The sequence below is a fragment of the Lepeophtheirus salmonis genome, chromosome 11 (genome assembly GCF_016086655.4).
Source record: "Lepeophtheirus salmonis chromosome 11, UVic_Lsal_1.4, whole genome shotgun sequence".
NCBI lineage: Eukaryota > Metazoa > Arthropoda > Copepoda > Siphonostomatoida > Caligidae > Lepeophtheirus > Lepeophtheirus salmonis.
Window position 1 is genome coordinate 5009195 of NC_052141.2, and position 27786 is coordinate 5036980.

Consider the following 27786-nt stretch of genomic DNA (forward strand, 5'->3'; position numbering starts at 1 on the left):
TGCTTTTTGACAAAAATCATATTTAATATATTCCAAACTTCGAAGGTGACAGAAGTATCCAATAGATGTATAGTTTGAAATTGTTTTGCCTACTTGGGCACTTTATAATGGCGGAGACCTTCGTGCCGATTCCATCTCCATCGGATTTTACTCATAGATCTGTGATATCTCCTGTGAGTTATAATGAATATGTTAATGTAAAAGATCGTGTGCCAAATGGACTTGCTGCACCGACAATGACTTCATCTTCTTCACAGGCCTATGATGGTGATGGCAATGGTGGTCATATAATGACCATTCAGCAACAGAGGCTTCACGCTCTTAGACAAAACCTTTCTGGTAAGAACTTTTTTTGGGTTTTTTTTTGGTGTGTGTCTCTGAGCGTTTATTTGGAAAATTAATGAAATTGACTTTTTTTTTTAATTGATGATTTAGATTTAGACGAAAGTTCTAGGACCTTACTCCTCAAAAATATAAACAGACCGGCGATTAGATTTGAGGAAAATATCAATGAAGCTAACTATAATATTTGTGTTTTTACATGCTAACAGTTATTTGCAACTTCAGACTAGGAGTATGTTATGTATTACCTAGTGTTCACAGAACACTACAGAATACTAGAGAGAAAGAGTGGAGACAGAATTGAGACAGTCCTCTGTATTGTAGTGTCAGTCCTTATTTATTCGGACCAAAGACTGTTGGGACCGATTCCTAAGAACGTCGATCCTTTAGACTGTCAGTACTAGAACTGATTAAGAAAAATAGAAATAAAGTTGAGTGACGTCATCAAGGACCAAACTTTATAAGTTTTTAGGACTGATATGCAGGACTGAACTGGACCGGACCGAGACTGAATTAGACGGAACGGCAGTATTCAGTCCTCAATCAGGACTAACAGAACACGAGTCCTCAAATTCAATTCATTTATTATTTTTTCTTCAAGGATCTATAAGTCACTGTTCCACTTTTATACAGGGATGCCACTCAGAACTTAGAATCCCCCCTCAAAACCCCAAGAATCAACACTGAAATCCCAAGACAAGTTTACGGAACATCAAAAAAATTCGACATTCATCTTGTATCAGTTATATTTCACATTTTTCTTCACACTCAATAATATCTGCTGATAAGTGTATATCATTTTCTTTATGCGTTTTAAGCCTACCTTTATTTAGAGCGTGACAATTTTGATGTCGTCCATTTTGGGAGAAATTTTATGAAGGTAGTTAAAATATCAACTTTGATCGCCTAAAATGGCGTTTCCTTCAATTATGATGCAATTTATGACATCTGTGGAAACGTTCTATTGTTGATAAACATTCCCCTATTCAAGTTTCGTTATGAAGGCTATACGAGGCTGCCAATTGGAATATGTTCCACTGTTCTGTCTAATATATAACTTACCTGCAGTTACAATCAGACAAAACGAGAAAAAGTTCAGAACGAGTTGAAAAAGATTCAACGAGTAGCAAAGTCTTAATGCTTTAGATAAACAAAAATTGAAGAAATAATTAATATACTCAAAAGAAAGTTTTCAACTATTGTTGCAAAAAAAATTATTTGGATAAAGACCATCCCTAACTTATCGTCAATATCTCAATATCTTGGTATAAATTCCAAGGAGTGGCAATCCTACTTTTATAACGTCTCAACAAATAGGTAATACTGAGCAAAGAAGTAAAATGACTGAAGACAACAGCTGACTCAATTTTCTCTCCCAAGGGCGTCCGCAGGATGTAGGCTGGAGGGGTTATAGGCCCCCAAATATCCAAATTTCTATAAAAAAAAATTAAATTTCCTGTGAATAGCTTTGGATTTTTTCTATTTTTTTTCCAAAAAAATTTACTCTTTGTGAATAGTTATGGATTTTGGAAATTTTTTTCGAAAAATTTAAATTTTTGGATATTCCCCTGCCCAACCAAATATAAGCTTGCAGATGCACCTGTCTTCAGTACTTATTACTAGTAGTCCATGCTTCAGATATTGATATTGAGTCTGGAATTGAACCCCTCAAATCCTTTTCTTCTTTAAAATGATTTGTAAAAAAATAATTACTCATCAAGCAATTTCTAGTTAGCTTCATAAGTATCATTTAATCCAATCCAGGAGGTCATTCTCTCACAGTATAAAAAAAATGGATCCACGAAATCTTTCCCATCGTCACATAATAAAACACAATATGAGGACTTTCGACCATCAGAGCCTGCTTTTCCTCAAGGTATACACAACAACTATTACTCGAATCGGAGGGATTTTGGAGTATCTGTCAATCCTATTCTATCCCCTTACTCAAATAGACATAATGAGATTCAATCTGTTTCCACCAAGTGAGTAACTAGATTAAAAAAGAATCAAACTGATAAACAATTAATATTTGCCTTTGATTCATTGAATAAGTTTGCTGTCAAATGGATATGAGCTCTCAGATAATGAAAGCCCTGTAATTAGTGATGGAGAATTCGGTATAACTGTGGAGCCCATGACGATGAGTCAGGTACTTCAACAACAATCCCAAAGAAGGCCAAACAATATTCAATATATTATAAATACAAAACCTCAAGGGAACGAGGATGTTCAATTTATTATTCATGATGAAGATGATTACAAAGCAGAGAGGTAAGATTAGTACAATTATGATAAGGGGCATATAATTATAAGGTCCAGGAAAAAGTACAACCCCCCTCCCTCCCCGTTTGTGTTTGTCCCAAAATTGATACGCTCATTTGATTGGATGTCCTTAATTTTTAGATCTCCCATTCATGTATCTGTAAATAATATATATTGGTTATTTTGAAGACCACTGATTAGGGGCGTCCGCAGGAATATATTTTGGGGAGGATGGGGAAACTTGTTTTTGGAATATTTTTGAAAAATTTCCAAAATTATTTTGTTCCTCCCACGACATAAATTAGTCGAATAACCTTTTTTGTGACACTTTTTTTCAAAAAACATTAAATTTCGAACTGCCCCCTCCCCTAAGAACGCCCCTGCTTATATACTTCATATTGAAAAGGTTCTGTGGATCAGTGAAACAGTAAGCAGTTCTCAATGTTGTGGATTAAATTACAGTCTACGCTCTAAGATTGCAGCCTGGGTCGAAATATCTGTTTGGCAAAATGATTTAATTTTCAATATTGGACCAAGTCTCAACATTATTTTTTAGCTGCATATTCCAAAGCATTTTAATCTTTTTTTTATGGCAATCTAATGATTGGTTCCCGAGGTAAGGATAATATTGAATTAATTTAAAGTTCTAAATGTTATCTACCATATTTGGACGAAAAGTTGTGTTTTGGAGATATTTCAATTTGAATCAGAAATGAATTTCAATTTGAATCAGAAATGAATTTCAATTTGAATCAGAAATGAATTTCAATTTATTATAATATATGTAAATATGAAATTTTGGAACAAACTAATAAGATTATTGTATTCTTGTATTAAATACAAAAATAAGCTCAAAATGTATCTTTTTAAAAAAAATACTTTTACTTTGAAAAAAATCTTTAGAGACTTTTGAAATTTGGTGTACACCACAGTTTTTGCTAAAATTGCAAAAATAAATTACCAGTATTCTGATTGGAAAAAAAGTAAATAATAATATATTTTGAATTTCCGTGTAAAAACCTGCATATGTAATAAATTTCATCAAATTCTCAGGTATTGAGATGAAAATCTTGGCCAATTTGAGCTGTACACAATATTCTCACAGACAAAGAAAAGTTTGCCCACTGATAACTATTTTCTAGGGTATTGGGTCCAAAGAATTGATAGGTCACTCCTTGACCTTAACGTACTTATTCTAGGCCCACTTTTTGTTGCCATGGTAGTATGTTTTAGAACATTGTCCTGCTGGAAAACTCATTACTAGAGATGACATTTGTTTAAGAGCGCAAGGAGAAGGCAAAACAAATGGTGCCCTTGAACTAAGACTCTTTTTAATATCAACTGCCTGTTATATGATTTGAGGGAGGGGAGAAAATGAATTACTACCATAAATAGGAAAACCTTAAAATTTAAAATAGCATTAGAACAGGAGATTATATTTAAATTCAAATATATTCATTTTATTCTATATTTTTAAATCAATTTACACCAAAGAAAGGGAAGAATTCTTCCTTTAGAGGGAGATGTGAATACCTCCCTCCCCCCCCCCAACTGATTCAATAATGAACAAACAAAAAATAAAGAGCACACGCACCTAACGTTTTTTCTATTCTAATCCCTATAGCTAGTTTTTCCTTTATAGATCCCTTCTTTAACTCATTACACGACCAATTTTTAGTGCTCCTGTTCTGAATGAAGGGGATTTTGGCCCCATATTTATACACCCCCAAAACATAATTCATCCGCCGCTCACAGGGTTATGCTCAGTAATTTTCGTCTTCCAAACACTATTTGTTGTTTATATAATGTCGGGTAACTTTTTTTTGTGTTGCCCCAAAAGAACTTGTACTAAAATTAGTTTCAACCAAACTTTCAAGTTCTTACTGGACAAACCAATCTACATGCCGAATTCATGGATAATAAACCCAGAGAACACATTTGTTGCGGCCTGATATTATATTTCCTTTAATACTAGGAAGTTAAATTCTTTCTTTATGGCATGGAAATAACAGAACAGTAACATGCCTTAATAAATATACAATATGCCTGATTATTAGTCATTATTTTTGTGTGACGTATAGTCTAGTTTATTGTGTTAAGTCCCTTGTACAATTTCTCCATTTTCGAAGTTTGAAGGACCCTGGACTTCGCTATACAACTTTTCTTCAACTTTCATATTCGCGTCTTTCACTTAAAACATCCACTCCCATTACCCCAAATTTTTTCTAAATTACCCTATTTGGGATAACTTACCCTGTTCTCCACCACTGACATAATATTTCTGTAAAAATAAACCAACCATTAAAATTATAGAACCTTCTTTTCTTTGTCAGCGGGCAAATTTACAGAATCGACAAGGGATAAAATACTTATTTTCTCCACTGTGTATCTTTTTTTTAACAGTATACATCATTTCAGTACTCAAACGGTATATACACCTCCAAAAATTGCACATCCAGCTCTGATAAGATGGGAGAGCTCCCCTGAAGCAACGCCTCAAGTGCCCACAACAGAGATTAAATATGCTCAGCACATTGATGCTCTTCAATATTTCCCTCCATCGACCCCACAGCCCAATCTAAAGATAAAACCTCTAAAAGAGAAAATACAGAAAAGTCCAATACCAAACTTATCCTTAATGTTCTTGGGGAAACATGGTCCATCTTTTCCTGTCTTTACAAGTATGATGAAGGATCTACATCATGCCATGGAGGTGAAGCTTTTGAAAAATAATTAGCTATAACTTTGTCGTTTATACTTTTTCCTCTTACAGAGAATGGTTGGAAATCCACTGGAAATATTCAATGGACAGCCAAGTTCTATTTTAACCACAATGAGAACTTTTTTGAACAATTTTTCAGTGGGTTCCTATGGCGATAATAAACTAGATATCTTTGATTTTATCCCACTTTTAGCTGTCCTTGTGGCCTCCGTTCTTATTTTTGCTGGAACCTTCCCAAATGGAGTGAATATTTTAGGGCTGAACCAAAGCACATTGCCTCTTGGACGTAGAGTGGATGAAGAAACAATGTTTGAAACTGCGCTCAATCAATTAGAATCCGGAGTTATGATGATATCTGCCATACGTCATGAAGACAGCTGCTCTGCCAAATTAGCCTGTAAACTTGGAGATGCTGCAAAAGATTCCTTTCCGAATAAAGATATGTTACTTGGAGCCGTGAACCTATTGTTGGGAGAGAGATTTGTCAAATTTTCTGAATCATTTGAGGATGTATTGGAGGGACGGGATCGAAGTTCTTGTGAGGAAAAGTGTACGAGATGTATGGCCATTTAAGTGGCACATTTTTTTTTTTTTGTAAAATTAATATTAGTAGAAAACAAACTCCAGTATTATTGTTATTATAAATACAATCTATAAATGAAAGTCACAAAATGTTTCAATTAAATCAATGTCACAATGGAAGTCTTCTTTAAAATGTCTAGAATTCTTTTGAACTCCCATGATATGGATAGGATCAGGAGCATGTTCATCCTCTTTCAAAAATAAATCCCATCCCTTTTCAGAAAACTTGGAACAGTAATTCTGTGCAAAGCTGATCCAAAATAGTTGTCTAGGTGTATAGGGTAACTCCGGGAGTAGAGGCTCAGAACAACAACCATATTTCTGTATACAATTACCTTTAAACATTAATTAGTAGAATATATGATTACAAAAAGCTTTTTTTTTTACTGTAGGCCTCATATGTAGTTTGAAATACTAGGATGTCCACAATGTTTTCATTGACCATATGAGTCCAATTGGTACTCAAAATAGACTTATATTTTTGTAGTATGCAGTGAGTCTTTTGTGAGTAATATTGAGTGGCATCCATATCAAACCATTCAGAGTACTTGCCTTTGATGCAGATACCCATTTGATCAACAGAGTGAGAGTTCTCGTGACGTATTATAAAAACTAGTTCGCTAAAATTAAGATATGTTGGAATAAACGGAATAAAAGTGATTATTGGAATGTGCAATCAAAATCCCTGACTTAACAAAGAAATTGACTTTAAGGATGTAAAAATAAAATACAAAAAGGAAACATTAAAAACCCTTAGACCAGCGTTTTTCTAAGTGGGTGCTGCGGCACACTAGGGTACCCACTCACCGTCTATAAAATATTGGAATAACTTAATACATTATTTTTATATATTAAAAGATATAATTTTAAATACTATAAATTATACACATGGATGGAATGGTTTGAGAGGAGTAGTATAATATGAAATATGTATGCTTGAAATGAGTCGTATATTTAGATAGGATATTATTTTTTATCAAATATTTTCTAAAAAACTATGTAAACCCTTTATTGATTGATTGAAACGTATAATTAATATACTTAATTCTGCTAATTAGACCCTTCTAATTACTAACTTCGTTTAAAATATTTTAGATTAATAATTATTCTTCACGATATGAAATGCCAATGTAGAATGCAATCAATTATTTAATCAGTAGATTTGTATTTTTCCCGTACGTATAAATAGACAAACAGCAGAAATAACATTATTTAGTTCAAATCATGAGGTTCAGCCTCTATGTTTCCTTTTGCTTCCTTTGGCATCTTGCTTCCTCCTCAACCTCATATCCAGAACAAACACATCAAGCATTGAGAGATGTGCTATCCAGCTTTTCTGAGGCGGGGGAATGTCATGTTCTTGCTGTCAATATAGAGAGCCCAGCTCTTTTCATGATCTTGAACGAATTTGCTTCGAGTATTGTGAACTTGAAGGGAGATTTAAGGGTCTGCTTGATTTTTTAATAAGGTTTTGACTCCATAGTCTTCTTTTGATTCCTTTATTAGATGAGCCCAAGGCTAAAGGAGGCACTCAACAAATTTTCATCCTGTAAAATATTTGTAACTGAGGAATATACACAGCTAATACATATGGATCGATTTGGATCCATCCATTCAATTCTACCAAATGCAATGTTCTATTTCTCAAAGGACAAGGAATGGAGATTAGGATTAATGCCGGAGGTTCAATCCCAGCCTTTAATAACGTTTGAAAAGAGTTCAGGTATAGTAATATTATGCCGTGATTTACGCATGGATTTGAATCCAGATTATCTCTCTATGTTAGATGATCATTTTTTAACCTATTTAACTTGTAAGTATTACAAATGGAACTCAAAATCCACACTAATCAACGTTTGGAGGCCCCTCAAGGGGATGTTTTATAAAAAACGAATAGACTTTGATTCTTGTAAAGTACGATAATATACTATTTTTATTATTCTCGAGAAAGAATCATTCGAATTAATGTGTTTTTCAGAACTCGATCCAGGGTCAAATGGTGAGGGTTAAGTTTGTACCTTACAAGCCTTTTTTCTTTTATGAGGGGGATGAGCTCAAAGGAGTTGAAGTGAAATTTATGAGCCATATACTTCAGGCTTTGAAATTTGAAACAGTTTGGACAAAAGCAAAGTCTTGGGGAACTTGGTACGAAAAAACGAACAAAACTGACGGTATGATTGACGATATTCGTAAGGGGACTGTGGATTTAGGCATTTCAACACCAGGAATTAGTTATCATAGGTATCAAATCGCTAGATATACAGGTAATTAATATTTTGTTATTACAGTATTAATAGTTATTTTTGAACTAGTGTTGAAAATTAAGCACGTGGTAAAAATGCCTTTGTAAATGTCATTTTCCAAGATTCAATTTGTGGGTCGCACATCTTGGTCAATAAAAATTATTTTAAAAATACATTATCTGTATATATATGTTATATAATTGAGTTTGTGTGTATCTCCTTTATGGGTGCCCCCACTGTTGGGCCTAGCAGGATGAAACTATGCCTCTTTTGAACATGGTGAAGCTAAGGCAGGTGTCCGATTTTGGGGCTTATAAGGAGGGCTTATTCTATATCCAAAACACAATTTTTTTTTTTGGAGCTCAAGGAGACTAAATTGGGGGTTGAGTTATAAACCAAAAAAGTGATTGGCGTCTAAAAAACAACTTTACGAATAATGTTGTTTTATTCATTTATTCCAAATCAAAAAAAAATATGGGCAAAAACAGAAATAGGTGAAAATTGTAGGTTCGTTTTATTCAGGTTTGGCTATTGTCAATGTGGTTTTCCAGTCCCTCCTTGGTCCATGTAACGTATGGTAACCCTTTGCTACTTTGGAATAAAAATGTATTGATAAACACATGTTTAACTGAGGGATTCGCAATAGCTTTTTGGTTTTTAACCAATATGAGATGAAGAGATCATCTTGCGGGCCACACTTATGAAAATATTGGCTTTAATTTTTATCGGATACTAAATAATTTAAAAAATGATAAAAGTCAAAGATGTTTAAATATTTTACTTGTCTGTAATTGGCTTATTTATTACTCTGCGCTATATTTTAAATGTTCACGTCCAGACTGGTTGTGACAATGTTCATTATATGATCAAAGTGCTCATAAGTGAGTTTAGGTCGTTATTTTTTTTTTTTTTGCTACACCCATCTCAAAGAAAACAGCGTGACTTCCTCAATATATCTAAGTGTAGGCTCAAACCTGGGAACCACTAAAATCAGACGTTGGATTTATTTTATATCATATCATTTTACGCCGAGGTCTTGTTGGTTGATTTAAAGGCATGTGATAAAAAAAAGGAAAATATTTGGAGTATCTATAAGTAATTTGCCACCAACTTTTTCGCCGTTGGTAATTTTGCGCCAAGGATATTTTGTCCCCCTTTGTTTTACTTTTATATTATCAGTTTGAATTTTCATCTCAATCAAATTAATTACATAGCTAGGAAAAGAAAAAAAATATCAATATGATTGACTTAATCAACCATTGATTAATGTATTTTATAGTCCGCCCTGTTCTTCTTTGATTTTGGATTGTATACATTCAGTCGATACATCATTTTTTGGGATTACAAATATAATCTTATAATGGAAGAGTTGCTTAAAATACAACGTGATGTTGATATAAAATTACATCTACATCGAATATTAATTATAGCTTCATTATTGTACAAAGTTCATATGAGTTTACCAAGAGGAATATTTCATGAGACACGATAATTTGAATAGAACAGGTTCTAAGATTTGAGCTTATGCTTCTCCAAATAGTATTAAAACTCTTTGGCTATTTCTTTTAATTATTACTTCTTAATTTATTTGACCATGATTGTCCTTTTTTTGTTCTTCCAAGAGCTATATAATTAATATGATGGAAATACAAAAGTAAAGTTCGAACAGATAATATAACAAGCGGGGAATATGTCGTGCGGAAAAATCTCCTCAAGGATAAATTATCAGTGGCAAAAATGTACGTGGTAAAATTTGAATTTTTTATGACTCGAATAGTGCATTTCACATTTCCAGTCTTCAGAAGGGCAAATTTACAATAACTTTTTATACAAAAATAGATTTTTGTAAATCTGCTGTGTCAGGGCGTTAAACTTTATGCATGCCCCCCCCCTTAAGAGGCCCACCACCATTGCTTTAACCCCTTCTTGAGTGAATTAGGGAGCATAATATGTCTAAATAGTAATGAAATTATGGCACATCTCAAATATTGAACATATATTTTGATATTGCTAATCTGAGAATGTGTACAAAATAGATGTGCGTTATAACTGGATCATTAAAACTTCTCCTATGCTATTGATATGATATAAGTATGAACGTGTAAATATGTATTAATACATGAAATAAAGAGCCAGTCTGTTCTAAGGGTTTAAAGAGTATCATATTAGTAATAATTGAAACGTAACATGGCGCAGTCGGAAAGGTAATTAAGGAATTAAGAAACTTTGAAAAGAAAGAACAAAAACTACCTGATAAAATTAATTATTAAAAAGGATGGCGAAGAAAAAGCGAATTAGAAATGGAAAATCAATCACTTGGTGGAGTGGATTCAAACGCAGGGAAATAAAGTAGAAATAACAAATCAAGAATCTACACTGAAAATAATGATTATTCTCCGTTTTATACTTTATAGGTAAGGATGGGATTTATGAAGAGGATAAAGAGAAAAGAGATCAATACTTATTTATTTATTGAATTAAGACCTCTGGGGAGAAAAAATGAATTAAAAAAGCTGATAACCTTTTACATTCATAACAGTGTTAGTGTAGTGAAAATATTATAATTATGTTTAAATTTATATATATTCATTTTATTATATATTTTTAAACCAATATACACCAAAAATAGGCAATAATGCTTACTTCAGAGGGAAAAAACATGCACTATTTGTTTTTCCTTTTATAGTCGCAAAACTATGTTTTTTTCAACAAAGTCCAATAATAATTTAGCGGATAACTTTAGAAAATAATTTGAAGAATACTTTTTATAGGTTAGAACAGTCTCTAGCAAAATGATTATGTTTAATCCTACTAACCATAGGATTAAATATTTCAAGAGTTACTAGGGGTCTTCAATCAGACAAACTTGCACTAAGAAATATAGAAGATCCCTATCTACAAAATCCTCAGTCTTACTCACCGTTTTTCATGGCACACTCACACGTAGTTACTCAATACATAGATATGATTTCATAAAAGAATAATGATTACAGCTTAAGAAAAAAATAATAATATGACGTTATAACTGATGAGCCAGGAAGTACTCCAGTCTCTAGGGCCAAACTTGACGAAGCCTTAGCTACTCATGCTCAATGCTACATGCAAAAGACTTGCCATATTTCATTTTTATTTCTTAGATAAGAAATATGAATATGATATACATCAGGGAGTGTTATTCCGAGTGGTCCATTAAAACCTGAACACTTTGAATTATAAACTTCAACAAGATATACTTTATTAATTAACAATATCATTTTAACAAAATTAATAATACAAATAGATGTGTGTCTAAGCTCTCTTAACCATTAATGCATTCCCCTTAGAGGCAATGATAGCTTGCAGGCGGTGGTGGAAGGCATCGTACCCATTGCAGATGTAGTCTTCTGTATTGATGTCCCGGTACTGGCTGACAGTGACTTTGAGGGCCTCGGTGTTTAGATGAAGGATATTCTTGTTCAACGGTCAATTTTTCGACTTGTACGTAAGCTAGATGGCTCAGGTACCCGAAAAGATAACAAAAAAAGAAAAAAAAAAAAGAAGCAAACCTAGGTTTGGTTTGTATTGTAACTAATTGGTGATGCTTTAAAATATCAAAATATGAATTAATTTATATTATTGGAAGTTAATTAATTATTGAATTAGTAAGTGTTAATATTTCACTTGATCACCCGGTCATTTTTGCCATTTTTCTAACTTTGATTGGGATGTGCAACCTAAAGATAACGTCGTATAACAATGAATTCCCTCACCTCATGACAACTTTTCGACACTAATCGTAATCGAAATTCAAACAAATCGAAAAAAAATCTGTACTAATTATCAATCTTTTAATTAATCTATATTTTCCATGTATATTTTGAGGGTAAGCTGTAGAATTACTTTTGCCTCGCACTCTCTCCTTCTATATTGAAATTGGAGACTGCAACAATAGAAAGTTGAAATTCAATCAAAATTTTAATCATAATGGAATAACTGGATGAGATTTTGATTTCATCTCTTATCTAGAATTCGGAAGGAGGAAGAGACGGACTCGGATTGGATCCATGGATTGAGGGTAGGGGTAATATACAAGGAAATGTGTTGACTTAAATAATTCGATATAATCTCTTCCTGCATCATACCTCAGTGCACGGATGAACTCTGAGTCTCTATCCCACCTCTGAATACTCTATTAGAGACTAACTAACAGGCTCCTCTACATAATGAGATCCTCCATTTTGATTTGATCATCCAAAGTGATAATTGTCTGAATATCTCGAAAAAGTCGAGAGATTCCTTCTAATGCAATAAGGGAGTTTGTATTTGATCGTTTCGAAAATCAAAAATGAGTGATACATTTATTATGTAGGTATTTTGGAATGGAGAATCCAAAAATGAGTTTTTTACAGCAATTAGTCAACTCTTAACTGCATAAATTTTAGTTTGAAAGTATGTTGAATAGTATTATTTATATGTATTTGTAAGATAAGCTATAAGATACAATTGAATACCAGAAATTGGTTTGTATCACTTCTAAACGTATAAGAAATCATATATAAATAATTTTATATATGTTAATCAAAAGTTATAAATTTAGTAAGGAAGTGATAAAATTTCAGCTATTTCTTCAGGTAATTACTTAAGCAAAATTAACTGTCATTTTAAGTAATTACCATTTTGTATGCAATTTTGAATTTATACCGTCAAACAAACTACATGCAATAATACATTAAAAAAATCCCTTAGTTTTGATTTTCGAAAAAATGAAAAGTATGACCTGCCCTGCCCCTTAAATAATATATCCTTCTGGTGCAATTGTTCCAAAACTTTTTTGAGTTCAACCCTTAAAATATGTGGCTAGACAATGTGCGATCCCTACAGCTCTCATTCAAATATGAATAAAAATTATAAAATAATTATTCTTGTTCATAGAGCATAATTATAACAAGATTTTTTCCATGTTTAATTTGACCTTATATTTAAATACTTCAGGCACGATAAATATGACTGGATGGAGGGTAACGGTTGTTGATGGCACAAAACAAAAATATTTTAGACGGTCATGATCAAGACTTAAACACATCTTGTGATCCATGATATTTTTGGATATAATCAAGTTTACAAAATATCGAAACCTCTTGATTTTTCAACTTTATTTTTGAATTTTCATTACGGCTAATACAGAAAAAGTTGTGTCATGGTGTGAAAATTACCTATGATAAATTACATTATCCTACAAGGTCATCTTTAGGTCACACATCTCGATCAAATAATAAAAACAGACAAAAACTCTCTACTTAGTAAATTCATATACTAACAAGACATTTTTAGCTGATTTGATAAAAAAAATTTATTAACACTTTTCTAACCTATAAAAAGTATTTAAAGAGTTTAAAAAAAAAAAATTCTATGGAAAATAAAGAAAAGAAGAGAACAGTTAAAAAAAATGATGCTCCACGTATAGCGTGCATCATTTTGTTACGCTTTCAGAAAAAAAAATATCAAAGTTTTCCTATGTTATTCCCTGTTTTTGCTCCATAGTGTAGCCTTTGAATAAAGCTTCATAAATCTTTTTTATAGATTAGAATAATGTCTATCATAATTAATTAATGCCAAATAATGATTGATACTGTATTTTAATATTAATTAAGTAAGTAAAGAACTCTTGTCTCCTTTCAAACGTAGAACCAGATGTGCTACCTAAAATTACCTTGTAGGAAAAGGATTTAATTATATTTTTAAATTATATTAATATTTAATTTTTGTACCATTTGACATTTTCAACGCTACACGTTAATCGATACTCGAAAAACATTTAAAATCAAAGATATATACAATGTACACATATTTTCATCTTAAATTTTAAACGGATCTATCTGTAGATATATTGAGCTCGGGAGGGATCAATTATATTTGTCGAAAACCAGTGGTAATACCATCTTACTTGAATCTAATCAAGCCATTCACACCATTTGTATGGGGAAGCATTATGGCCTCTACTTTTCTCATTTCCATCGTTTTTGCCATACTGTACCATAGTTTAAAATATTTAAACGAGAGTTTAGTTAGAAGGAATGTCCCAACTTCAAACTTTTTAATACTGACTACTTCTTATTTATTGGAGCAAGGTATTGTCGTGACCTTGAGGAGTGGAGGATACTATATTATTTTAATGATTTTGTGCATTTTCTATCTAGGTAACATCAATTGGTTTTCCTCTTGGTCTTCTGGGCGAATCATTCAGATTCTTTGGGACTCAATAAGAACAATTTTGATCCTTGCATACTGTTGTAATTTAAGAGCATTTCTAATTTTAAAGGAATACACGAAACCCGTTGAATCTGCCTATGACCTCGTTGAACAAAAGAGAGAATTGTTTTTATATGGAAAAAGTCTGACCAGTACAATTCTATTCAATTCTCCTCTCGGAGTGGACAAAGAGGCTCTCAAGTTATTTAATGGGGACTTTCTGTACTATAATTCAGCTGGTCAAATCCCAAAAGAACATCATTCCTTAATTGTGGAGAGAGGAGCTTGTATGACGAATGTGGAGAACACTATCAAAGCAACAGCAACCAGCATAATAAAAGGTGAAAAAGGACCAAGTTGTCATGGTTGAGCTCATTTGCACACAAGTGTAGATATTATTTTATTATTTTTGAAATGTTGTGTCCTGAAGGTTTAAAAATCGTAGTTTTGGCCCCAGGAAAAAACCTGCAACTTTTGAATATTTTTGAAAAAATATCTAAGGTCAACAGTTTTGAAAATGTGCACTTTTTTTAAAAAAAAAAAAGGGTTTTTGTATTTAAATCATCTATCAAATCCACATTACAACTAATTTCCTTAAAACATTACATTGCTAATAAATATATTTATCTGCTCAAAACAACGAAACTGTTATTTCAAGGCTAGGGCCTTGTCCTTACATTCTGTCAAAAAAAAATACCGGGAATTGTTAACTTCAATTGCCCATGCTGAAGGGATTGAAACACATTTTTTTCTAGGTAGGCAGCACTGTCTTTGGTCATGATGCTAAGTTTGAGTGCGATTTGTTGAGCAGTTGGCTTGCAATAGCTGGATAAGTAGGCCTACCTCACTCTAGGGAAAGAGCGGTCAAGGGAAAAATAAAAAATTCAATCTAAAATACAGGGAAGAATATATTTCTTACGTAATCGACGTTATTCTTCTCTTTTTAATAAGGGGTAGACTCACTCTTCAATCCCCCGGACTGACTGTGTGCCTAACTGGAGGAACATGTAGCATCTTCTAATTTTAAGTCAGTTAGAATTGAGAACTACTCAAACCTACTTTCCTTGCCTTGAGTGTCCACTCTTCGCCTAGAGTCCTTGAATGTGAATCAGCCATTTTACTTTCAGTCAAGTTTTCTACTATTTTTACTTGATGCAAGAAATAAAGTCTGGAGGATCACTTACTCCTGTGGGCTCGGACTTACTTCTCAGATGATAATGTTGTCGAATAACAAGACTGTGCTCCGGCCCTAACTCCCACAGATTTTCAAACATATTTTTACCAATAACACCAATTTCTGGTCAAAGAAAATGAGGCTTACGTATCTACCCGACGCCAAAGCTTTGGACTACACTTTTTGTCACGTGTAGATTCCAGACCCGATACTCTAAGGTACTGTCAAAGAACACTGTGGCGATATGTCTAAAAAATACATAAGAAAGACGTGCTAAGACCTGAGTAGGCATCTTGATCCCATTGTTAGACGCCATTAGGCTACATCAAAGATTAGAGGAGACAATATAGTGCTACAACTGGTCTCCAAATATGTTTTGTACATGTATAGTGGCTATGGAAATATATCTTATATAAGTTAAAAGTATGGATTGGTCATAGTCTATCGTTGTACTCCGCATAAAAAGGGATATGTGTAAAAAATATGATATGCTAGTATGGTAAAATATAAAACCGAAAATCAATGTTGTCACTCAGACAATCTAACTTTATCGAAAAATTAAAACTTTTAATTATTACTCTACACATTAAATTTAGTATACACATAGCCTATGCAACTTTTTGTCTCTGCCTTATGTAAATTAAAAGACTCTAGAAAAAAAGCGGTCAAGGGAAAAATAAACAATTCAATCTAAAACACGGAAGATGTTCCTAACACAGTCACCCTTATTCTTCTATTTTCACTAGAGGAGTTGACCCCCCCCACCCCACCCACACACACTGGCTGCGTACCTAGCTGGAAGAACATGAACTGCTTCCAATTTGAGCCAATCAGAATTGAGAACTACTAAATCCTACCTTCCTTGCCTTGAGATTTTTACAAAGAACGAAATTATTGAATAAAGAGTTTCCCTAAAATTTTGTGTTGCGAACGGAATTTCAAGTGCTGACCCATTGAAAATGTTAAAAAAAGCTTTTTGGGTGAATCAGTTTTATCAAAGACCCGAGCATATCAGTGGTACAAAGCGTTGCAGGAGTGCTGTGAAGTCAAAAGCGAAGGTTATATTCATTGTTTTATTTGATATTGGTAGTCTGGTACATCATGAGTTCGTTCTAAAGGGACAAACGGTCAATAAGGAGTACTATTTGGGCGCACTAAGGGGTTCACGTGAGAAAATCCGTCAAAAAAGGCTTCAATTATGGATGAAAAACCCGTGGATTTTACACAACGATAATGCACGATCCCTAAGAGCCACTATTGTCCCAAATATAAATTGGCCCTCCGTTGAGTCTATTAAATCCATTAAACAAACTTTGTGAAAGGAGCTAGGCAACAAAATAAATTTCAATGATTACATGTGAAATTTGTGTTTTGTATAACAATTCCCGGTACTTTTTCGACAGAATGTATTTACGGGGTGTTAAGATCAAATCGGTGGATTTTTCAAAAATCTTTAAATTGTCATTGAGGATACATTTTTCGGCGGATTTACTTGAAAGTTAGTTTGAATTGTACATAATTATGTATGCATTTGATATATTAGCCTCCATTATAAATTGCATCAAGATTTAGGCTCTAAAAGAGGAGCAGGCGTTGATGAGGCCATGATAATTTTGAATTTGGTATACTTTACAAAATAGCTAACACTCCAGTGTGCAAGCTATCTATGTCGCCACGTTTGTATACTCTCTCAGAGAAACACAAGCACTGAGGCAGCTGATTTTTTTAAATATAGATAGCTTATTCAAACTTGTACCTCACTATTCTTGTACATCAAAAATTACTCCCTTGAATTCAATATTTGTAGGTTCACGCCCCGGTTGTTCCTAGAGAAGGAAATATACTAAATGTATATGGACTTTAAAAATAATTCTTTGGTTTTATAGAGTAATTGTAACAATATAATGTTTACTTATACTTAATCAGCGAAACTCCATCTGACCAAATAAAGGAACATTAAAATAAATATCCTTAATTACGTAACGATGGCTTGATTATATCTTCTTTAAGGACAGACAAGTGGGAATGTACTGGATGGAACTGGACTGGACTGCGGTCCTAAATATGGACTGACACAATACTAGACCTCTAGTGGCTATTCTTGTACATTAAAGAGTCCATATTTTTTTGCCATATCTCTTTGTACTTATTTGTCAATATTTAATCCGATCTTTATTACAGATTTTGGGGATTTTCCATATCATATAGCAAAAACCCCTATCGGTGTGTTTCATTCGGGATTTATGATGCCGAAATGGAAGTTCCCTTGGACTGAGGAAATCTCCAGAGTGATTAGACGAATGAGGGATATGAATATTTATGAAATACTGCTAGGGAGATACAAACCACCTGACGTTGTCTTTCGCCAAAAGGATCCTATTTTAGTTGAAAGCTTGAAACTTGATCATTTCTACACAGTGTTTTTCTTACTACTTCTTGGGATGTGCATTTCAAGTATTCAGTTTCTGGGTGAACTATCCGTTAGAAGAGGTTGCTTAAATCACACTAAGGAGATCCATCAAGAATAACATCTGTTATTTCTATCTATATTTTATGAGGCATTTATCATTCAAATATTTATGTAGTTTCTTTTCCCTCGTCATATAATAAATAAAACTTTCACAACTTATCTACTAGACTCCTTTTATTCAACTGACCACATGTATTTCATTATTAGTATAGATGTTTTTTTTTGTGTAAGTGCGCGAGGAGAAGGCGGGAGCGATACATAAGGTGATCCTGAATTAAGACTTTTATGATAATTACATTTCCATTCCTATATATTAATTTTTTTATGAATTTTTAAGGAGAGATGGGGAAGATTTGAACAACCCCACGACTAATTCAGTAATGAACAAAAAAAAAAAAAAAAAAAAAGAACACACGCATCATCCTTCTTTTCTTTTCTAATTTTTATGCTTAGTTTTTTTTTCCAAGGATGCTCTTAATTCATCAGGACTGATCCCTTACAATAAGAAACGCACACCGATATCAGAAGGTGGCCTAGATAATTAGCTCGTTTCTTTTAGTATTGATAAAAAGTACCAACTACAATTCTTAATTATCTTGATGTTGTGATATAATCATCGTTACTTCGAAGAAGATGGGGTGGAAATGTGTTCCCCTGGAAAGCTACACTCCCAAGTTTTCACAGATTCCCAGGCTTCACAATCAATTGCTCTAATCAAAGTGGGAAAGAGGCATTCCAAGATCAAAAGTTAACCAAAAAAAACAAAAAAACCAAGAGACACGTTAGAAAATAACTAAAAATTCAAAAATCTGCAGCCTCCATTTTACAGATGATGACTTCCGCATCAAGTAGGTCGACAAGCAACATGGCCATGGGGGCCAACTAAACATAGATCTAAAATAAAGGTAAGACTCAATAGACTTGTATTACTTATTGGCTATTGGACAGCACGCTCGGGAGTTATTCTCTTGAACTTGAGTTGTGTACTTTCGCGCCCCGGTGATTCCTAGAGAAAGTAATATACTTCATGTATATGAATTTCATCAGAAATATTCTTTGGTTAGATGGAGTAATTGTTATACTATAATGTTCACTTATACTTAATAAGTGCAGCTCCATCTAACCAATTAAAGGAACATTAAAAAAATAAAACTACTACCGTAAGATCCTAATGTCCTTATCCTAGTGTTCTTGTATATCTAAATTTATACAACAAAGCTTCAACTATTTCAGTTATGTAATTAATTTCCACTTGATATGGGCCGGTATAAAAATAAGAAAAATATCTATGCACAAAATCCAACTTAAAATTGAAAAAACAAAAACACTCAACACTTTGTCCATTATATTAATTAAAGAGTGGCCCACGAAACTTTTTTTTTTTTGATATTGCTATAAAAAAAAGACGGATGGATATTTTTTTATTATTTTTTTTTATTTGAAAGCCTTAACCTTCCGGTTAATAATGAAACACCTCTTTATTCATGTGGCCGCCATCGCTGGCCTTAAAGTAGCCCATTCTGTCGACCCAACTTTTCAATACATTTTCGATTGTGTGAGCATCAATAGCTGCAATGGCAACTCCAATTTCGTGTTTCAAATCGTCAATCGTCTTTGGATGGTTGGCGTAAAATTTATCCTTGACGGTTCCCCACAAAAAATAGTCCAACGGAGTCGAATCATAGCTACTAGGTGGCCAGCTGACGTTGCGGGTTCGGCTTATGATGCGATTGTCGAAGACAGTGCGCAAATGATCCACTGTAACGTTGGCTGTGTGGCACGTAGCACCATCTTGTTGGAACTAAATGACGTTGATGTCTTGCTTTTCCATTTGGGGAAACAAAAAATCTTCCAACATGGCCCAATAGCGCTCACCATTGACAGTAACGGCAGCTCCTTGCTCGTTTTTTCGCTTTCGGCAACAGCAGCTCCTTGCTTGTTTTCTCGTTTTTTCGCTTTCGGCAACAGCAGCAATGTTTTCGATTGAACGCACTGGACGAATACGGGAACGCGTTGTTTTATCCATTAACGAACCAGTTTAGCGCGCACGCTTCACAAATTTATCCACAAACTGCCTGGAAGGTGCTTTATTTCGACTGACGTAATTTTCTTGCAGTTTCGTTGGAAGACTGTCCATTTTGGAAGTAAGTCTTCAGTATTTCCCTATTTTTTTCGAGTGTAAACTTAACTATTTCGTAAGCCGGATACCTTTTACAAAATATTAGACACAATGAAAATGTTACTACAGCTGTCAGACGTCAAAAAATTGGTAGTTCAAAATGCAACCGCTAGATGGGCCACTCGTTATATGGTTACACTCGAATAAAAATGTATAGGTTATTTCCAGTGATTGCTTCTTCCGATGTCTTACCTTACAAACAATTGATTTTGTTTTGAGTTGCCCACTAAAAGCATTCTGAGCCTATTATTTCCTATCCTTTTCATACAATTAAAAAAACTATCCCTATGGCCAATTTCTCTTCTCTTAAAAGCCACCCTCTTTAAAATTCTCTCTCTCTCAAAAATATCATTTGCCGTAAATTCACAATTTTTATTAAAAACCTCTCCCAAGAATGATATCTTCCTTTTGATTGACGTATCCGATGCATATGCAAATCTGCTATTCTCTAAAAATGTATTATTAATTTGTAGGGGTTGAAAGATGGAACTGTTCCGTCAATGTGGAAAACCATTCCGTCGTAGCTCTCCTCACCTCCAGCACCCCTGGACCTACCAGAGCAGCATCAAGCAGCCAAAGTCTCCAAATCGACTATGAACGTCAAAATGCCATTTGGGTAGAGACGTTCTTGAAAAATGAGGTTCAAACAGCTCAAGAGCTATATAAGAAATTATCTCAGTAGACACTCTCCTCAGGATTTAAATCGCCAAAATTATCCCTAGTCAAGCTTGAAGCTACAAGAGCCAAGGGTCTTGAAATCAAAGCCAGCCTTGAAATAGAAGATGACCTCTCCTTGTAAGTTTTTAAAGACCATCACAGGATTGACACAAGTGCAATTTCCCACTGTCTAATCACAAATTCACATTGGAAGATTAAATATGTTACGGAAGAACTCAACATAGCTGCATATATTGGATTAAGGAGGAATTGAAGAATAATGAAGGGTATGAAATTATCATTACCCTCTTGTGTAGGATATTAGAATCTTCGGACATGGAGCCAGCTCAATTATCAAAGCTCTCTTATATGACGGGGCAGATGATGCTACTCTTCAAGACCCCCGAAGCTAGGAGACTGTTCCGTCATCTGTCAAAAATTTCGTCGTAGCTTAAAGTTTGGAAGACCCTGGACTTGGCGATACAACATTTTTCTTCCTCTTTTGTTTCCCTTACTTGAAATATCTACTCCCATTACACCAAAAAATTTGTAAATCACCGCAATTAGGATAATTTACCCCTGTTCCCCAACCACTGATATAATGTTTCTGTTGAAACAAATCGACCATTATAATTATAGATCATTCCTTTCCTTGTCAGCTGTCAAATTTACGATGTCGACAAGGGATAAAATTCTTATTTTCTCAACTGTGTATCTTTTTTTAACTATATTAATCATTTCAGTAGTCAAACAGTATATACACCTCCAAAAATTGCACATCCAGCTCTGATAAGATGGGAGAGCTCCCCTGAAGCAACGCCTCAAGTGCCCACAACAGAGATTAAATATGCTCAGCACATTGATGCTCTTCAATATTTCCCTCCATCGAACCCACAGCCCAATCTAAAGATAAAACCTCTAAAAGAGAAAATACAGAAAAGTCCAATACCAAACTTATCCTTAATGTTCTTGGGGAAACATGGTCCATCCTTTCCTGTCTTTACAAGTATGATGAAGGATCTACATCATGCCATGGAGGTGAAGCTTTTGAAAAATAATTAGCTATAACTTTGTCATTTATACTTTTTTCCCCTTACAGACAATGGTTGGAAATCCACTGGAAATATTCAATGGACAGCCAAGTTCTATTTTAACCACAATGAAATCTTTTTTGTACAATTTTTTAGGGGCTTCCTATGGCAATAATAAATTGGATATCTTCGATTACTCCAGTGTTATTATTATTATAAATACACAGCTCTATAAATCAAAGTCACAAAATGTTTCATTTAAATCAATGTCACAATGGAAGTCTTCTTTAAAATGTCTAGAATTCTTTTGAACTCCCATGATACGGATAGGATCAGGAGCATGTTCATCCTCTTTCAAAAATAAATCCCATCCCTTTTCAGAAAACTTGGAACAGTAATTCTGTGCAAAGCTGATCCAAAATAATTGTCTAGGTGTATAGGGTAACTCCGGGAGTAGAGGCTCAGAACCATGTGTCTGTATCCAATTACCTTTATACATTAATTAGCAGAGTATATGATTATAAAAAACTTTTTTTTTACTGTAGGCCTCATATGTAGTTTGAAATCCTAGGATGTCCACAATGTTTTCATTGGCCATATGAGTCCAATTCATATTCAATATAGACTTATATTTTTGTAGTATGCAGCGAGTCTTTTGTAAGTAATATTGAGTTGCATCCATATCAAACCACTCAGAGTACTTGCCTTTTCCATTGATGCAGATACCCATTTGATCAAAAGAGTGAGAGATCTCGTGACTAATTATAGAGCCCAGTGCACCAAAATTAAGATACATTGGATGCTTCAATGAATAAAAGTGAGTATTCGAATGTTCATTCAAAATCCCTAACTTAACAAAGAAATTGATTTTAAGGCTGTAAAAATAAAAAAAATGCAATCTATGATTGAAAAAGAAACATTAAAAATCCTTAGACCAGCGTTTTTCTAAGTGGGGGCTGCGGCACACTGGAGGGTCGACTGACCGTGTATAAATTATTGGAATAAATAAATACATTATTCTTACATATGAAAGGATAAAATTTTAAATTCAATTTGGATAAATAAATAATATTTATAAAATTAACTGTAAAAGTACACACTGCCAATAACGTCTCATGTCAATAGCACAGCAAAGTCAGCCTGACTGCAGTGTGCAGCATATTGTTTTTGAGTTTAACTGCCAAAATACATTTGATTTCTCAAAGAACGTCATGGATTGTTTTTTAAAAAGAAAAACCCCACAAGAACTGAGTGAAAAAGGTTTGAGAAACGTTGCCTTACACTTCTACCAACGGTCCTTTTACTCCTTAGTATTTCATTCCCAGAGCCATCTATCTATCCTTTTTACCTCCAACAAAGAAGTTGAACGGAGGTTATGTTTTCGCCTCATTTTGTTTGTGACTTAGTTAGACTGTTCTTTTGTTTGTCAGTGACCAGGATTACGGCAAAAGGTACAGATCGATTTTGATCCAACCTGGTACGAAAAATATATATGGCCACAGTAAGAGGCCATAAAATTTTGAGACGTCAAGGTATCTCAGAATATAAAAAAGTGAATAATCGACCATAACTTTATAACAAGTTGAGATACATAACACAATTTGATTTTAGGCGGAGTTTTTGCCCTCTACAGAGTGTTCATTCTAGTTTATCATTATTATTGTGGGTCAAAGTCATAAATCAAATACCCTTTACGTATTTTTGCGTATACTTTAATAGAATAATGATCCCCCAAAGGCTAAAGAATTCAAGTCCGTTTATGTAATTTGTTTGAGTCTCTCTTTCGAAATGGGTACCTCAGCCACGGAGTAGTATGATTCCTCCTTTACATGAAATATTTATTGATCCTTTCTGCGTTTCCAAATTAGTAATTATTTTTTGATTCAAACTTAAAAGTAGCATTTCCCAACAACCGCTCCAAAATACCATAACATTTATTTATGACTTTTAGCCCTCTATCGTTTACCAGATGAACTTTTCAATAATGATGATAAAAAAAAGATGGGATGTAGATCACCTGGGGAGTGAAATCCTTGAGGGCAAAAATACAGATATGCCAGCTCGGGGGTAAAATGATGGTAGGTAATCCTTCAGGAGGTAGGTGTCCTGTTCCCATGAAAAGATACAAAGTAGGGATTTCTACTTAATTAAGTTATCATTGTCCGAGGTTTAGAGACTAATCAAATCTTCACTGGCACTTAACCGCATCTTTATGAAAAATGAGATAATTTGTGAGCTTTACCTTAATCTTTGGCTATCTATTAGGATAGCCTGCACACTGCCTTTTACAGTTGCCTCCACGGAGATTAGTTTTTCCATTCTCATACAGACTAATACGTAACCCTTAACGTAATCTCTAAAGAAAAAAAAATCGTACAATGAGTTGGATTGGAGGTTAGCCAAGATGAAACAGTAATAAAGTTTATATAAATTGAAAGGGACAACTGATGACGTCAAGAGAAGTCCAATACATCACTAATACCTATGTCAATAAATACGTTTGTATCGTTATTAAAGGATTGAATGTTTGGTTTTAAAGTTGTTACTTATTTTAATAGAAGGTAAAATGCTTGGGTTATTTGGCTCAGTGAATGAAATCCTAGGGGGTAAAAGGAAAGGAGTGCTTCTTCTGGTTTAAAAGAAGTGGTTACTCGCCCAAGGGGTAGGACCCTAGAACCGGAGGGTAATAAAAAAGTACAATATCATACGTGGACTATGAGTGTATTGGAGCGATAATAATAACCAGCTTTGACGTTGTCGAGTCCGTTAAAATGCATGAACCAATCTAATTTCCGGGAATGAGGTCCAATGTCATTTTGGTGATATGCCTCAATGCTCAAAGAAGATGAAAGGAAATCAGAATAGATCTTGATTCGTTGATGAAGTCCTTCCATTAGAGTGTCATTCAACATTTCTTTAGGATAGCCAACAAATATCTTCATTCTTAGCAATTTAGCCATTGCATATTTTTTTACGGAAGGGGACATCCATTTTGAATTACGAAATTTGTGAGCTTTTTCAATTAGTAAATCTCTAGCAGAGAGAGGGAAATAAAAATGGATTAATGAATAGGTACTCCAAGTAAATCATATTACTGAGCAAGGTTCTTCACGGATTCTTGGACTTTGGGGTTGAATTGATGTTGAATGATGAGTCTTGAGAAGGGAATAGCAAATCTTTCACTCCTCTTGATACAGTAATTATATTTGGATAACCTTGGTATACTTTCTAGTCCGTTCAATCTCTTTAACAAATGATTTGAGAGGTTTTGAGCTCTTTTGTCCAAGAACTGTAAGCTGGAGATAACAAAATTCCCGATTAAAAAATTGATCAATGTTCTGGTTTTTGAATTTGTAACTGTGCCTGAGAGCTTCTTCAAGTATTCTCCATCTTTTCTAATGAATAAATCGGCCAAGAAGGAAAAGAAAATGAATTCCTTCTATTCAATTATTAAAAACATACCTTCGAGAACAAGTATGGTTGAATTATCAACCTGTTTACACTTTAGAGCCACAATATAGTCCAACCAAGATTTTGGATGCCCCGGAAGGGACTTTACATTCTTGAGAGACGTGAGACTCTTCTCTTCTCTAAAAAAATTAGATTGAATGCCTGTGGCTAAATCTTGCATTGAGGAAACTTCTTCTCTCATGTCCTGAGTCACATTTCCAAAGAGCTCCAAAACTTGAATGATTGAAGAAGCATAATTATTAAGACTCCAGGAATCAATTTTCCGCCGCGTGGACGTCTTGGTTCTGCGGACTGACTCTCTTTCTTTTGTATTACGAATGAGGAGCATTATCTTTGGGACAAGGGGTTGGGAAAGAATGATCAATTCTTTCTCATCTGCTTCAGTTTGTGAAAGTTGGAAATTGGTGATAAAATTGGAGGCTTGAGGGAAACCGATTTTCCTAGGAGAGAACAACTTCATACCAAGTGCGATTGTCTCTAATCCAACAAAAATTAGATTTGTAACCAATTAAGTATATACATTGAAGCGTACATACTTGATGCAGGGCGTTTTCTCTAGTATGGGCCAACCTCCTAGCATATTTAAAATCCTTTTTAAGGGATTTAATCCTTGAGAATTCCTTTTCTTTGAGTTGATACAACTTCTAAAATACTTTTTGAGCTTTCCAATCATGGGTGTTTCTATTGTGGCATTATATGGGGCTTTAATTAGACTGAAACAAATACAAAATATTAGTTGCAAGAATATTTTCACAATACCAGTTGGTCCCTTGAAATATGAACAATTACTCATTCAATAATTAATGAAGGTTGAGAAATTGAAGTTAAATCGAAATATTTCGATATATTAAAGCATAAACAATATGTACAAAATCTGAGCTCTCTAGCTTACGTACATGTCGATAAAATGACACTTGAACGTGATCGACAAATTCTCATTCCCGCATTTCAAGCACTTATGCGTCTCCAAGACCATTGAATCTTTGGAGAGGTAGAACAGCTTTGTGAAAAGGGGAAACTTGACCTTGATGAGTTGCAAAAAAAAAAAAAAAAAAAAAAAAAAAAAAAGGCCAGCCCTATCTCCTCAAGTACATCAGGACCTATATCTATAGAGTTATAAAAAACCGGGTGGAAAGAGCCCAGTGAGAGTGGACAGGCCTCTTTGACATCTTTAATGAAAGAAACCCAAAACCCATCTCCTCCGTTGCAAGACACATTTGAGTGAGTCTTTTGAACTCTGTTTTGACTCTTTTGCCCCCCCCTGCAGTCCTGATGCCAAGCCCCTTGACTACACCTTTTGCCTGCATGTTGAGAGGAAGGTCTATAGTGTCCGTCATCCAAACACTGAGGCCCTCAATGCCACTGTCAGCCAGCACTGGGACGCTATGAAAGAGGACTACATCTGTAGCAGGTGCCAGGCCTTTCGCTGCCACCTGGAAGACATAATTGCTCATAAGGGTAACTATATTAACGTTGAGGATAGCTCAGACACCCATCTATTTATGTTATAGTATTAATTTTGGATGAAGTTCTATAGTTAATTAATAAATTATATCTTTTTGAACTTTAAAGTTCAGTGTTCAAATTTTAATGTACCCCTCGTTAAATTCAAAAATATCTCACCGATATTTAGTTTTGAGAGAATTCGTTTCTAATGCTGAGAAGGCATTGTTGATGAATAATTTATTTTTGAGGAGGTAGTGACGTCTAAATCCACCGCATGAGAATTCTTCAAAGTCCGTGCAGGGATCCACTTTTTGATTCAAATTCTTAAGGATTTCATTGGACACTCTGAAGCACTCCTTAGTCTGGCATTTCAAAGCATCATGGGTCATCAACTTATCATGATATGCATCTATTATACTCAGGAATATTAGTCATGCAAACATATTTAAAATAGATTAATTACTGCCAGGATTTGACAAATCATTTTTGAAATTTTCTTGAATGTAAATTGATCTTTGTAATTCCGCCAGGGACTCTTGGAAGTTAAGCCTCTGTTTTGAGGCATAATATTCACCTATGTATGGATTGCGTTTAATTACTTAATTATTGTGGGAATATTATAAATTATACCCATGGATGGAATGATTAGAGAGAAGCAATATAGTGTCCAAAAAAACAAGAACCAAATGTGCCTTTGATGATTCATGATTCAACTTCTTGAAATATGTCGAATAATTTAATTTGAAACATGATATCATATTTATCTTGTGTTTATTATATCATATCTTTTCTAAACAACTAAACCCTTTATTGATTGATTGGAAAGTATATTTAATAAACTTATTTCTCCTAATTAAACCCTTCAAATTACTAACTTCGTTCAAAATAATATAAATAAATAATTATAAGTCTCGATATGAAATGCCAATGTAGAATGCAATCAATACATTAATCAGTAGATATGCATTTTGCCCGT

General features: G+C 34.0%; 4 protein-coding genes across 4 annotated transcripts; 3 read left to right on the forward strand and 1 right to left on the reverse strand.

Moving 5' to 3' along the window:
- Positions 1–22112, forward strand: LOC139906613 (uncharacterized). Its single transcript, XM_071891777.1, has 6 exons — positions 1–339; positions 436–2327; positions 2398–2616; positions 21606–21900; positions 21962–22061; positions 22096–22112. The coding sequence occupies exons 3-6, from the start codon at positions 2480–2482 to the stop codon at positions 22110–22112; spliced, it is 549 nt and encodes a 182-aa protein (XP_071747878.1). The 5' UTR covers positions 1–339; positions 436–2327; positions 2398–2479.
- LOC139906559 (uncharacterized) lies at positions 4607–5992 on the forward strand. Its single transcript, XM_071891673.1, has 3 exons — positions 4607–4623; positions 5011–5320; positions 5381–5992. The coding sequence occupies exons 1-3, from the start codon at positions 4607–4609 to the stop codon at positions 5900–5902; spliced, it is 849 nt and encodes a 282-aa protein (XP_071747774.1). The 3' UTR covers positions 5903–5992.
- Positions 7125–18185, forward strand: LOC121126180 (glutamate receptor 1). Its single transcript, XM_040721487.2, has 7 exons — positions 7125–7357; positions 7418–7634; positions 7698–7825; positions 7890–8175; positions 14016–14261; positions 14331–14723; positions 17738–18185. Exons 1-7 carry the CDS (start codon positions 7136–7138, stop codon positions 18082–18084), a joined length of 1839 nt encoding a protein of 612 aa, XP_040577421.1. The 5' UTR covers positions 7125–7135; the 3' UTR covers positions 18085–18185.
- LOC121126418 (neprilysin-2) lies at positions 22082–27555 on the reverse strand. Its single transcript, XM_040721741.2, has 9 exons — positions 27441–27555; positions 27274–27384; positions 26988–27219; positions 25901–26077; positions 25356–25841; positions 24989–25283; positions 24602–24926; positions 22434–22743; positions 22082–22382 (listed from the first exon to the last, which is right to left on the reverse strand). Exons 5-9 carry the CDS (start codon positions 25822–25824, stop codon positions 22123–22125), a joined length of 1659 nt encoding a protein of 552 aa, XP_040577675.1. The 5' UTR covers positions 25825–25841; positions 25901–26077; positions 26988–27219; positions 27274–27384; positions 27441–27555; the 3' UTR covers positions 22082–22122.
- Positions 27556–27786: the final 231 nt, after the last annotated feature.

Coding starts and splice junctions, on each gene's coding strand:
- LOC139906613 (XM_071891777.1), top strand. CDS start 2,480: ATGACGATGAGTCAGGTACTTCAACAACAATCCCAAAGAAGGCCAAAC. Junction 2,617..21,605: donor GATGATTACAAAGCAGAGAG/GTAAGATTAGTA, acceptor TAATCATTTCAG/TAGTCAAACAGTATATACAC. Junction 21,901..21,961: donor ATCTACATCATGCCATGGAG/GTGAAGCTTTTG, acceptor TTCCCCTTACAG/ACAATGGTTGGAAATCCACT.
- LOC139906559 (XM_071891673.1), top strand. Junction 5,321..5,380: donor ATCTACATCATGCCATGGAG/GTGAAGCTTTTG, acceptor TTCCTCTTACAG/AGAATGGTTGGAAATCCACT.
- LOC121126180 (XM_040721487.2), top strand. CDS start 7,136: ATGAGGTTCAGCCTCTATGTTTCCTTTTGCTTCCTTTGGCATCTTGCT. Junction 7,635..7,697: donor AACGTTTGAAAAGAGTTCAG/GTATAGTAATAT, acceptor TCTCTATGTTAG/ATGATCATTTTTTAACCTAT. Junction 14,262..14,330: donor TTCTTATTTATTGGAGCAAG/GTATTGTCGTGA, acceptor TTTTCTATCTAG/GTAACATCAATTGGTTTTCC.
- LOC121126418 (XM_040721741.2), bottom strand. CDS start 25,824: ATGAAGTTGTTCTCTCCTAGGAAAATCGGTTTCCCTCAAGCCTCCAAT. Junction 25,284..25,355: donor AACCATACTTGTTCTCGAAG/GTATGTTTTTAA, acceptor TCATTAGAAAAG/ATGGAGAATACTTGAAGAAG. Junction 22,383..22,433: donor AACTACATATGAGGCCTACA/GTAAAAAAAAAG, acceptor TAATGTATAAAG/GTAATTGGATACAGACACAT.